The 13,186-nt window shown below is 41.4% G+C and overlaps 1 protein-coding gene across 3 annotated transcripts in view; it reads right to left on the reverse strand.

Annotated features, from left to right (window-relative positions):
* Positions 1 to 4,612: 4,612 nt before the first annotated feature.
* Positions 4,613 to 13,186, reverse strand: part of ITPK1 (inositol-tetrakisphosphate 1-kinase) — a 603,720-nt gene continuing 595,146 nt past the window's right edge. For all 3 annotated transcript variants that reach the window (XM_078660084.1, XM_078660082.1, XM_078660083.1), the window contains one exon: positions 4,613 to 8,030. In XM_078660084.1, coding sequence (XP_078516210.1) covers positions 7,708 to 8,030 — 323 coding nt within the window. In that variant the 3' untranslated portion in view covers positions 4,613 to 7,707. The remainder of the gene's footprint in view (positions 8,031 to 13,186) is intronic.

The raw sequence follows: 13,186 nt of genomic DNA on the forward strand, positions 1-13,186 counted from the left end.
GTCGTCGACACCGAAGGTTTCAGTTTCGGTATCGGTTTGACCAACGGCGGCTCCGCAGAAGTGTCCGTAGCCGGGCCCGTAGGCGAGGCCGTGGATCTGGGTGGAAGGTCTTGGGTAAGGCCATGTGGCGATCCCTCGACCTGAGCCATAGTGATTGTGTGATTGGGGCTTAGCTCTTCACATGAGCTATCTTCCGTGGCCCTATAGGCCTCATTGTCGTCTCCTACCTCATCGACGACTTCTTCTGCATCGACCACCTCGACGTCCGCGTCGTATTCGTAGTCGATCTCCTCCGCCGGAGGGGAAATCTGCATATGAACTTCTTGTTCGTCTGCTTCTTCTCTGTCGAAGATGTCCACCGGTGCCGGGGCCAACTGCCGGGCCTCCTGACGCGCCACGCGCCGAAGTCGAATCGTCTTCTTCGATCGAAACCTGGAACAAGCCATGCAGTTGGCTTCATCGTGGTCCGGCGACAGGCACTTGTTGCACACCGGGTGGACGTCGATGTGGGGGTACTTAGATCCGCACACGGGACATTTCTTGAACGGACTCCGTTCCATGATGTGTCGTCGAAAGTCTTACTGCGTCGACTGGGCCTCGAGCACCGAAGAGCCACGCGACTCCTCTGGACCACCGACTCGGAAACTGAGCCGGAACAGGGCTGGGCACCGAACGCAAACAATACCGACGGTATAAGCAAAGGCCTTCAGGCTTTAAGAAAAGTCTATATCGATTCCGAACTGGAGATGTCGAATATACATCCGAACCCAATGGCGGAAAAAACAATCTGGGGATGGAGTCGATGCCCATGCGCACTGTAGTCCAGGGGAGGAGCCACCTATCTCGTGATACTTCGAAGACTCTTCCAGGACAACAATGTGCAATCATCCGGACCCAACACTAGGCGGCGATCTATGCTATAGATATGAATTCAGCAGCCCACATGCCTCGAACTTTTTGCTTTGTAGACGTTTCAGTGAGTAACTGGATAGTTACATATATAGCAACTGAAGTGAAAGTAGGATACAATATTTACGATTATACATTACGGTAGGCAGATGTGTTTGTCTACATGCATCACCAGGGGTGTAGATGCGTTGAAAGGCTGGGGAAGAACATATTACCTACAAAACTAAAATTGAAAGTGAGTTAAAGTTGAGCAATGTATTTATGGTGGCTTTGCCATATAAAATAAAACCTAAAGAAATTCCCATATTGAGGTGCTAAACTTCATCTTGTCTGTCTAAACACCCTTAACTTTTATCCGTTCATATAGCCTCACAACCTGCTGCAGAGGGCTATACAGGTTTTTAAATATCCTGATCCAGAGTTATAGGCCTGAGCCGCAGACTCGCAACATTCCAATGTTCCAATACTAGATGAAGCTTCTGATGAGATGCGTTTCAGAGAACAATTAATTAGGTTTTATACGAGTAGAAAATGTTCCATAATGGCACCAGAACATTTTTTGAAGTGACACGATGTAGAGCATTGTTAAATGGTGGGTGTATGCTAAATGGTTACCTTAGGTGTTTAATTAGAACGTTGGTGAGATAGGGAGTATGTTGGCTGCGATGTGTGTGGAGGTATGATGGTAGTGGTGTCGGTGTATAATTGTGGAAACTTCAGATTGTTCTTTAGTGAACTTTTTTTCATAGGGAGAAATTGTTTCCTCCTTTTTATGTGAGAAGGACGTTTTTGGATATGTTGCATTAAGCCCATTAGGTAGAATAGTGCTGTCCAAAGCTGCAAGATCTAATGAAATCCCGGGAGATCTATTTTTAGCTGATATTCCAAATTGGACCAGTTACATTTTAATTTTGTCTAATGCAATAGCAAGCGGTGCCCCAGTCCCCGAGTCTTGGAAGGGAGCAGAGGTGGTCCCAATCTATAAGAAAGGAGCTAGAGATGAACCCTCTAACTGTAGGTCCATTATCCTGATTGACGCCCCACAGAAGGTCTTCTGCAGAGTTTTGCTGCAGAGAATCCAATAATGAGGGGGACGATAATGAAATCTTATCCCAGTACCAAGTTGGCTTTAGGGTAAAGACAGGGACTATTGATCAGACACTTCGGCTTTTGCTCCTCTATTGGAAAGTGGTTACGATCGGCAAGGGCAGTCTCTACTTAGCAATCATCGATTTAAAGACTGCCTTTGATCTAGTCTACAGGGGCAAACTATGGTTGGCGCTAAAAGGTATGGGTATTCCGCCACCCATCCTCAATTTGGTAGTTTGGTTACATGAAGGGAGCTATGTACAAATCAGATGGGTGTGGGGAGCGCAGGGGCAACTGATCGATCACATCCCAGTAAGCATCAGAGTTCCACATGGTTGTGTCCTGGCTCCCACTCTTTTCTCTCTCTACATGAATGGAGTAGTGAGCTTTCTGCAAAAAGAACCAGCAGACGCACCAACCTTAGTCCTGCAAAGGCAGTCCTTCATCAGGTGAGACTCCCCTGGAAAGAGTTGGTGCCTTCGACTGTCTCTGTGTCCGACACTGACAAAATGACGTGGAAGCCTCACCTAACTAAGATGTTGTTGGGTCATAAGTGAGTAAAAGGGCCACTGCGCAAGGAGCATTGAGCTTCACATAGTAGGCTGGTAGACCAAGCCCTTCAGGTCTACGACGCAAAGGCTGTTAGCACAGCTCTGTATGGCAAAGAGCTGTGGGGATTTGACAAGATCCATGATCTTTGTGGATCTGAGCATACATTTTTAATGGATTTAGTGATGCTGCCCCGAAACATTCTGCTTACTCCCCTATTGCTCAATATGGGTAGACGTTCCATCGGCGATACAGCGAGGCTTCGCCCGTTGCTCTTTTGGGCCCGCATTAGGCGGACCCCAATGGTCCTACCTTATGCGGAAGCTCTGTCTGAGGTTATCCCGCTAGACACAAGTAATAAGGTAGGCTGGATCACCAATGCCAGGAAGCGGACGTCTGCGCTAGGGCTTCAAGCCCAGGGGGCCAAGCAGGATCCATCGAAGGAAGATGTGCTTATACGACATGATTGGGAATGGGTGGATCAGCAAGAATCCAGTAAACATAACTTGGGGAGACTAACCGCAGAATTCCATCTCCACAAACAGACCAGACACCTGGAATCCTACCTAGACATTATTCAGGTCCCTCTGGGAAAGATGTTGTCCATTCATTTTAGGTTTGGAACACTTCCTGTCTGTGAGGTAACAGCAAATTGGCACTCACGCAACCCAACATCAAAGGATTGCCCATGTTTCAAAAACACTGTGGAAAATTTTGCCCATGTTATGTATGCTTGTCCGGCATACGTTAAACCAAAGTCAAAATGGCTAACGCCAATTTGCCAGCAACTGGCACACAGAACCATCGGGTTACCTTGCGCATTTTAAGATCAGATTCTAGACCACTTTTTGCAAGCGGAGTGGCCAAATTCTTAAGCCATGCGTGGCTTATAAGACGGAAAGCCCAGATAAGAATGTCATAGTACCCTCCAGGATTAGGACCACACATAGCCGCATAAGGGCTCACTGGATGGCCTTTCATGTCTTTAATCACACATCATGCACATGCTCTTTAGTACTAATAACCTCCTTGCAATGTTGTCCTGAGGAGGGTTGGAATAATCAATAATAAGACCCCCTGGGTATCGGGAACTGGATCCAGCTGTATAGGCCCTAAATGTGAAAACACTGTGATGCTTCTTTTGTTTACAGTGTTTTAAAGTATGTTTTTATTCTATTGTTGTTTTAAAACTGCTCTTTACCACGGACTTGTCAAATTTTATATCGCCCCTCTATAACAGTTGCGCACAAGACAAACTGTTTGCACGCTCTTAATTATAATAAGCTGTTGCAGGAGTTGTTTATTTTCCTTATATATTTTTAGTATTCGAACTTGCGCTTTTATAGCTTTTACGACACGAGCTGTCGAAATAAAGCTTATACAATCCTAAAATTACTAAGCCCATTTGGGCATGACCCTTCCCCCAAAAAAAGATGAATCACAGCTTAATATTGATGGTCAACTATGGATACAGAGGTTCAGAGCATAGTGTGTTATTGTAGTATATGCATCAAGAATTTGCAATGCACTGCTCAGGGTTTGTGAAAAAGGTTGGCTGATCTTTGGTCCTGCAACAGTAGTTCAAGAAGTGGAGGAAATTGGATTTTCATTCTATATTGCATTTTGTATTGTGTCATGGTCAACAGTGCATTTGTGTTAGATTTTCCCAGCAAAATGGAGGAGGTGGTTGTGTTCCGGTACCTCTGGAGTCCAGCTGATCGACATCTAGTAAACCAATACAAACCGAAGTTTAAGATGCTCAACAGCTGAGGCCAGCTCCTTTTGCTAGTCAAGCTGAGTTTCCATCTGGTCAACTGGTGTGGATTCAACAATGGATTCTGTTGCACCTGTTAATACACTCCACTTTTACACGTGTTAAGAACTGCAGGCAAAGCTTCAAAGGAAGATGGTGGAGTGGTTTCCTGAGGGAGGGTCATCCCAAAAAACAACAAGCATTTTATTTAATTAATTCTCCACTCGTTAGGACATATATTGTTTTAAGCATTACATGCCATTTCACACAAAAAACAAGCAAACGATTGGTGTGGCAGAAATAACTTATTAATGCAGTAGAAACATTAAGCATTTATTTGAACCAAAGTATGTGTAATTACGTAGGTGAGGTTTTTAAAAGGTTGATATTTTATTATGGACAGTTCTCTGCCTTCTACTTAAAAGTCTCCACGAGACTCCGGCGGGCTTCAGCCGCTAAACAACTAGATTTAATTAAACAGAAATAGACAAGAAATATATTCTACACCCTTAGAAAGAACAGTTACATGTATTTATAAATATATACAAATATCATGTGTTAAATTACATAGTGAGAAACCGGAAAACCAATTCATTTAATAGGAGGTTATAACACTCATCAAAGCAGTATTAGACACTAAAATGGAAGCAAGTACTCGCTCATCTTCTGCTTCGCGACAGCATTGTGCAAATACTTTGGAATACAGGATTGACTTCTGCAGAGGAAAAAAGTGCTCAATATATCTGAGAAGTGGAGAACGTTGAAGTGATCTGGACAGCATATTAATTACAAGTTCAATAAAACAGGCTTAAGTAACACTGTTTTTGGCCATCCGAACATACCAAGGGCTATATGTCTTCTTAGAGGTTCTTACCGTCCCTTCTCCACACAATCCACCATCCCAGCCCTCGACTTCGCCCCCTCAACAAAGGACAAAACAGCAGGTTTGTAACAATGGGTAATGTAAAACACTCACTCTCCGCTTCCAGGCACTTTCCCAGGTATAATCTGGGGAAGATAGGAATGATTCTCTTAACTATATAACAGCTCTTTCTGCCTTACTGCAGGCCTCCTGGGTGGGATGCTACTGACTTGCAGGGCAGCTCGAACTTGACCGTGTTAGGGCAAGTAGGGTGATGGTAGTTGGGTAGGAAAAAAACCCAACCACACTGCAAAGCACGCACTGCAAAGCACGCACTGCAAAAAAGGACACCTATGTGATGATCCACGTATTGACTATGGAGTCAAAACAATGCACAAAACATTGGCCATATGAAAGGATGTCTGTTTCAAAGTCTGTAGGATTCACTAGACGTGAGCTGGTTAGCCTCCTAATACATGTACTTTAGATACTGACAACTTGCCCACAGGGGACACGATCTCTCTGGGGGTTGTCAAAAAGCAAGAGTATATTGACAATGTTTGCTCCAAGCAGACAGTCTTGTCAATAAACGGTATGAATGAGTTACACCAGATACACAAACACTCCCGGATGTGACTTGACTGATCATCTTGAAAAAGGGATACTAGAGGAGGGTGGGAGCGTACATTTTAAGTACCATCTTTTACTCTGCCATCAATCTTCACGAGATCAGAATCTCAGCAACCACTCATCTTACTATTAGGTCTATCAACGTTAGAAGAACAGGAGACCAGGATTCAGGCCAGTGACCACCATAACAGACATTCATTAAGTCATCAGCTGGTAAGCAAAAGAATTTGTGTGGATGAAGACAGGGAATCAAGTAATAAAGAATATCTTAAGGTGATACATTATGCGGTCCTTTAGTTCTGATACTAATAAAATCTGTTGCAGAGTGCCTAAGCAGCATGGAGGGACTCCTCTGAAGCTACCCAATAAATATGTTCGTGTTACTGAGACAGGAGGCATAGGTGGTACATTTTAAAGTTAAGAATGCAATAAAATGTCGAACGTCCCTTTGAATCACTGTTCGACAAACAGGGTAATAACTATGTGTTTGCACTCCATTTGCTGGTTAGCTGTGGTGAGCCAAAAGCCAACGCTGAAACTCCCTGTTGGAGTCATTCGTATCACATGTTATGAGGTCAGTTCCATATGGAATGTCCTTCCAAGAACCAGAGTATATTGTGCCCCAAACATAATATGGGAACACAAAGTAACTTTAGATTTCAATTTAAAAACTCTAAATATAGCTGGACCATCAGTTAACTACCTCTATATTGCACATCATCCCATAGGTAAAGGCCTACTTCCATCCGTACAGATATTGAAGGAGACTATCAAGGCTTTGCAAGTGTTAGGACATACGGTGAATATGCTAAAGTAACTGTGTCATGGAGGATGGGGCGGTCTCATTGGATGTGAAGAGGTTCCCCCCAGACAGCCAAAAACGTACAGAAACCTACTGGGCCAGAGGCCTACATTCAGTGCTTATGGTCTGTACAGAACAGAACGGTTACGAACATTTCTGCTTTTAATTTTAATCGAACACTGCATCGTGATTGGTCCTGCTAACAACCAGCATAACAGAGAGATTACGAGTACTCTTGTTAATATTGGTCGGCGAAATGCTAAGGTGAACATCAACTTGACACCAACTCTAAATAACTTCTAAAAAGCATGTGGTTCCATTGAATTTAATCTAAAAAAATACTGGGAAGACTTTACAGCTATCGACTACAGCCTCTCGAAATGTATCAGGAAAAAGAACTCTAAACTGACTAAATCCACTCACCCATCATCCTCATCTTTTTGGTCATGTTAGCAGTTATGGTCCCCATACACATTAAGACTTGGAACAAAAAGCGAAGGAAATTGGGCGTTGCAAGGGGTTTGAGGGGAAAAAAGGGTAAGTAGCCTATCGCTTTTTGGGGTTCATTATCTGATCCTACAAGATAAGGTAAGCAATAGTGGTGTTGTCCCAAAAAACCTAGAACCAAAAAAAAAAAAACAAGTGCAGTCTGCATATTATTGTTAATCGCATAATTGGCTATAAATGTCACAGGGAAGGTGCAACAAATTAGAAGAGATGAGGAAAAGGCAAGTCATAGGACAAATAACATTCTTGAATGTGATCTTGACCAGATCTGCTAAAATCCACTCTGGTCAAATTAATAAAACAGGGTTCATGTACGGATTATGGTGAAACAAAACGGACCCACCCTACCGAAGTCTATAGTGTTCATAACACAACCATGTGTAAACGTCTTCCAACTGGAATCCACTGTGCCGTGCATCCATTTTCCATTGTTAGCTCAAAATTGTTTCTCTCCATTGTTAACAATCAATCAGGTAGAAAATAAAACAATCATTTGGAATTTTGTTATTGTATTGTCACCACCCACTCCGATTTCGTGGTCATGATTACACCTGCTCTCTCCCGCCCACGTCCCTGCTCTAGTTTGCTTTTCTTTGCATTCATTGGTTATTGTGAGGATGCCTTGGCTGCCATTGTTGACACACAGTGCTGCTGAAAGCTTGGCGAGACTGCAGAGTTGCATCCCAGTCTCTGGTGGTGAGGCAGCTTCACTGAGCCATTGGTCTCACTTTCCACAATCCAGGCTTCCTTGCCGACCATGCTGCCGCAGCCCCCAGGGGCAGGGCATGTCCGATCCCCAACCACGCTAGCATTGCCACTCGTCTGCTCCGCCAGCAGCTTGCCACCGTTCACCTCTGCTACTTGGCCCTGAAGAACTGTGGTGATGTGGTTCAGAAGATCCGTGAAGAACTCGGGAACACCTTCGTAACCTGGAAGAGCAATGCAAATCATTAGCACGGAGTGCTCAATAGAGAAGTGCTAAAATATCAACTTAGTGAATTGTGACAAACAACTGCACAAACAATATTTTTGTCCACTAGATTTGCAACAAATGATTTTGCGAAACCTAGTTCGTCTCTAAAGTTGCAGTATTCTTTCAACAGAAACAACAATAAATACTAAGAAACGTTTTTAACATCCCCAACAATAACTACAACTATGTCAATCTATTTAATACATCATAAAACCATTAACAATTCTGTCTTTCTTCAAGTTCCTAATAACTTGAAAGAAATTGGGGTTTTAAACTTCTAAAATACGTTTTATACTTTTAAATACACAAATATTTTGTATTTTCTTTCCATAAAAATGACATCTTCTACAAATTGCACAGAGCCTAATGAACATCATGTTAATATAAATTGCATTAAATAAAACATGCTATTATAGCATGTTCACTTCTTCGCTTTCCTCCCTCTGTCGTATCATTGCTTAGGCATTTCCATAGCAGATGCCTGTTCGTTCAAAGTGTAGATTTAGTTCTCGAGTTTTTATGTAAGGCAATCTTACAGGGTACCACAGCGTTTCATATATTGGAAGAAAACATATTTAGCAGATTGGTAATGTAAACACAGTAAGAGAGAGATCAAGCAGGTGGTGAGAAACCTTGGAGTTTGTCGTGCAAATCAAACTTGTCAAACTGGATATTGACACATAGTTTTCTCCAATTCTTACTATTAGAAGAGAGCTATTAAGTGACTTTAAGGGTGTTCTAGAACAACATGAAGGAGGAGGCCAAGTAAATCTTTGTTGCATGGAAGAACCATATTTTTGAGATACAGCCTGGAAAAACGAGCTTTATTATGGAGTTTTTCTTGGTTTTTGGGAATACCGAGCTGTATGTTCGCTTCCCCGGTCAGTTTTGTAGTGCCAGGCATTTCGGAATGTAATCATGTTTACGGATGAGTAAGGGATACAGTCAGTCTTGAATGTGCTTAGTGCCTCTAGAGGTTCAATGATAACTGCAATGGATAATCTGACAGATCATTCCTGTTCTGGAAATAAGGCAGGAAGCAGAATAGAGGACTGCCTTTGGTGGTGCAAGACAGAACTTAGGGAAGTCAGTACGTAAAACCTTTGTCTTTTCAGTCCTAAATATATTACCTTAGCTTGGACTAAGTTTTTCAAATGGGATACAAGGAGAAAATGCCTAACGTCATGGATTGTATTTCTATTATTTAGGTGGTTTTACAGTTTATGTGTATCTGGTTATCAGCATACTGGCGAAAGGAGAAACCATGTTTCTGTAGGAGTTCACAAAGTGGTTCTATGTAAGGGTAAACTGGCAGGGGGCCAGTATCTTAAATTGTATAGTGTGTCTTCAGATGGGTGCTTCCTTCAATTAACTGTAGTAGTTTGCATATTTTGTGCCTGTGCATTTACTTATGGTACTGGAACAGTATGGTCCAACTGGTACGTAATTGACACAAAATGCACCAATTAATTTGCAATGTAGGAGAACGAAGAACAAGGATAAATGAATGAATTAATGAATCACACTCAATGCTGAATTATACAAAGTATATTATTTATGTATCAAAGACTCATTTATAATCCATATAGCAGAATAAAACATCACATTTATTACATAACGGTTGCTCCACAGGGAGTGAGTGCAAAAGTGTTTGAGTTTTAGTTATTCTTAATACGGCTGCAACTAAGCTGCTCTTTGTAGACTATTGCTAGCCCTTCATCCTGTGTTTGAAGATTGGTGTTTACATAGTAAGTTGTATCTTTTAGTAGCAATGTGCCCATTAGGGGTTCAGATGGAGGCTTATAGTGTCAGTGAGATTAAAGAGGTTAAGGTGTCTGCTTTGTAACAAAGGGGATAGGGAAGATGTCCTTTAACATCTACAATTTATTAGGGCACAGTTTACCTCTGTAGTTCTTGATGGATTGTGAAGATAATCAATACCTCGACGTCTCAGGACAATCAATATTATTGACTGTCACGAGGTTCCCATGAAATAGTGATCTTAGGTCGACCTTGTGGTGTGTTATCCTTTGGGTGGATTTGTAGGTGCAACTCACATGGAGGTCCCAGGTTCTGGGATTCATTTGAGAGGCAGTGAGATGTCATTGGGTTAACATGGAAGCTGTGTGCCATCAGTGAACATATTGGTGGTTTTCTTTTGGTGAAATAGGTAAATAATAATCAGTTGAAGGGCTCAGATGGACAATCTGTGTCTGAGGAATTGTTGTCCACTTCATTCATTTGTGGTGCAGTCCAGTGTTTTGTCTGGTATATTATAATGAGAAATTGGCTGGGATAGCATTTCAATATCTGAATTTTTAGCAGTTCGCCTAAACCTTCAAACGAGGTGTATTTGGTTTTCATCAGCTGCAGAGAATGGTCTACCTGGCTACTGTTTTAGTATACAAGATTAAACAGTTTCTCGATCTGTTCTGGACTAACCATTACCCATCATCATTAGTTCTAAAGTAGGTGTGAACGCTTTAATGATCACATTCAAATAAAATTCACACAGAAGACCTTTACAGGAGAAAGGGGCCCTAAGCCTTCATGTCATAAAAAAAAACAATGTACAAGGATGTGGGATTCCTACAGCCGGACACTCAGGACATATTGTTTGGGGTCAAGGGCAACAAGTTTTCATGAGTATTTTGTCCTTGGGTCAAGTAGGCCCAACCCCTGCAGCACAAACCCTTTGGCTGCCAATTTGTAGTACCACATAGTGGATCAGGGAATGGCATGGTCTGCAATTAAGGTAATGTTTTTGCACATATGTTAATGCTGTTCAAACTTGCATTTATAATTAATTATTTGAAAGTCTTTATTATTAGGGTGAGCGCTCTAAGCAAATGTTGAAAGCTCCGACTGTATAAAAATGTGTACACACGTTTTCAAAGTTTAGCAATATAAGGCTCTCTATAATGCTCCCAGAATGCTCTCAAATTTGATGCAAATATTTGCAGAAGCTTGAATGTAAGATTGATGATTCTTTGCTGTCAAAATAAAATGGTCACAAAAAATGTAAGCAGGAAAAAACATTTTGATAAACTACTGTAAAATTTCAGGTTCCATTTCTCTGCAGCATCATTTAGTAACATGTGTAGAAGAATGCTAGTATTTCCCAAAAACATTCATAATGGAAAATCAGTGTAACGAGTTTCAATAAGATTATGTGAAACAAAAACAAACAAGCACTGGCAAAGCCAGTGGGTCTCAAATTAGAGGTCAGCTCTTTAGATTTGCCACTGTGTGACTTGTTTTGGCATGGGTTTTTATAGAACCTTATTGGTGTGGGAGCTACCGTACCCTCACCATTATAACAAACATTGGTCTCAAAAAGCACACACTGCCACTGTAGTTACTGGCACTAAACAAAACTACTTTGTGTGCAGATATGCTCCTTGTGAAAGAGCAGAATGCTGCCACTCACAGTGAAGCCAGCCGATACAGAGAGAGAGACAGAATTATAATAAAAACAAAAGGTCACGGTCAATGCCAGACCAAATTAGGGACTCAATTGTTAAAGAAAGTCTCAACAGTGCACCTATGGTATATGTCCTTGCATTAAGTACAGCTATACCGCTTTCGTGAATTCCCAAGAATTTACAGTAGTAGGACAAGAAATAGTACTCCTAGAAAATATTTTTGAACTGCATTCTAGCATGAGCAAATATGCATGTGTAGATTTGCTAATGCAAATATGTGAGTGTTTGCAAGTTCACTTTCCCTCCAACCAACTTTTTCCCCAACTCTGGAAGAAGGTTTACGTCTGCTATTGTCAGGAGTAAATCTCTAACATTTCTCGGTATAGGAGAAGATTAGAGAAGAGTTGTTGAAAACCCTTAAAACATGAAGGTTAGTAGGTTTGCACAGACTCAAAAGGGCATTCTAACCCTGGAACTATTGCTTACCACTACCTTCAGCCCCAGCATGTAGATCTTCGGTAACGTGGCAACATAAGGGGATTGCAAGAATTCATACATGACTATGATATAAGCCCTGGCATAATCGGAGAGGTTATATCAGAGCTCTTATATAATGACTACTGCCATAATTTGTTGCTGCACTACGTGGCACCAAAGGGGTAAGTGGATTTTGTTACAGGACAAGTAGATTTATGAAGCAACCTGCCTCAAGGATGAGTAGATATTTTATTAAATTCCACACCCCTGAATGTATCTACTCCCATCTGAAATGTAGCCTGCTTACAATAAGTGTAGAATATCTACATTTGCATTCAACATCGTTTACGTAACACTTCATAATGTGTTTATCTTGGGTGCTCTTTCACAATCTGTAAATTGAAATCAGTACTGCATATCTCAATTCTGTGGAGATTTGCTAAAATGTGGTACTCATTTAATGGTTTACAAAAATAGGCCACCTGCTACTACTGTGTCCATTACCAAATGTTGTGATTATCTCTTGAATATTAAATAACTCTAAACGACTTTCCATGCTCATCTAATGGACAAGTAGTGTAAACAATTCATTTTATTACTTCAAGATTAACTTTCATATAGAATGACCCTTAAGAATCCAAATGTAGTTGCAACTTATCAATAACATTGTAGGGCATTATTTTTACCCAGTAAATGCTTCACGCCTGGTAAAAGCAGGGTATAGGGATCTAGATTATGCACTTGGCTAAAACTCAATGCTTTTGTGGGGAAATACAGTCTCTTCATTCAGACTTGAAAATAAAAATATGTTATAAAATATTTTGTGCATTTTTTATTTTAAACTCGTTATTGAGTTTTTGGAAGAGGGGAGTAAAAATTGAACAAAGCAATTTCCTCATTGCATTGCGAGCATTTAGCTTCTAGAATATAGGACAATTTTAGAGTTTAAGTCACTGCAAAAAAAGGAATCAAAACCAAAACAAATGGTGGTTGCCTTCAATATCGTGTTTTTGGCACTTATCTCTTCTTCAGTATGACCCAGAAGGAGTTGCTCCAAACCCTTGATCATGGAATATCACTTAAGGTTTTGCCTCAGTGCCAAAATGCCTTTCCTAGAATTACATGATATGGAGTGCTACCCGAAACCGGTCCCAGGCTGCTTGTTTCCGGTCCAGGGATGACCTGGCTTGGCAGTTCGGGCTAGACTGTT

Source organism: Lissotriton helveticus, chromosome 9 (assembly GCF_964261635.1).
Source record: "Lissotriton helveticus chromosome 9, aLisHel1.1, whole genome shotgun sequence".
NCBI classification, from domain to species: domain Eukaryota; kingdom Metazoa; phylum Chordata; class Amphibia; order Caudata; family Salamandridae; genus Lissotriton; species Lissotriton helveticus.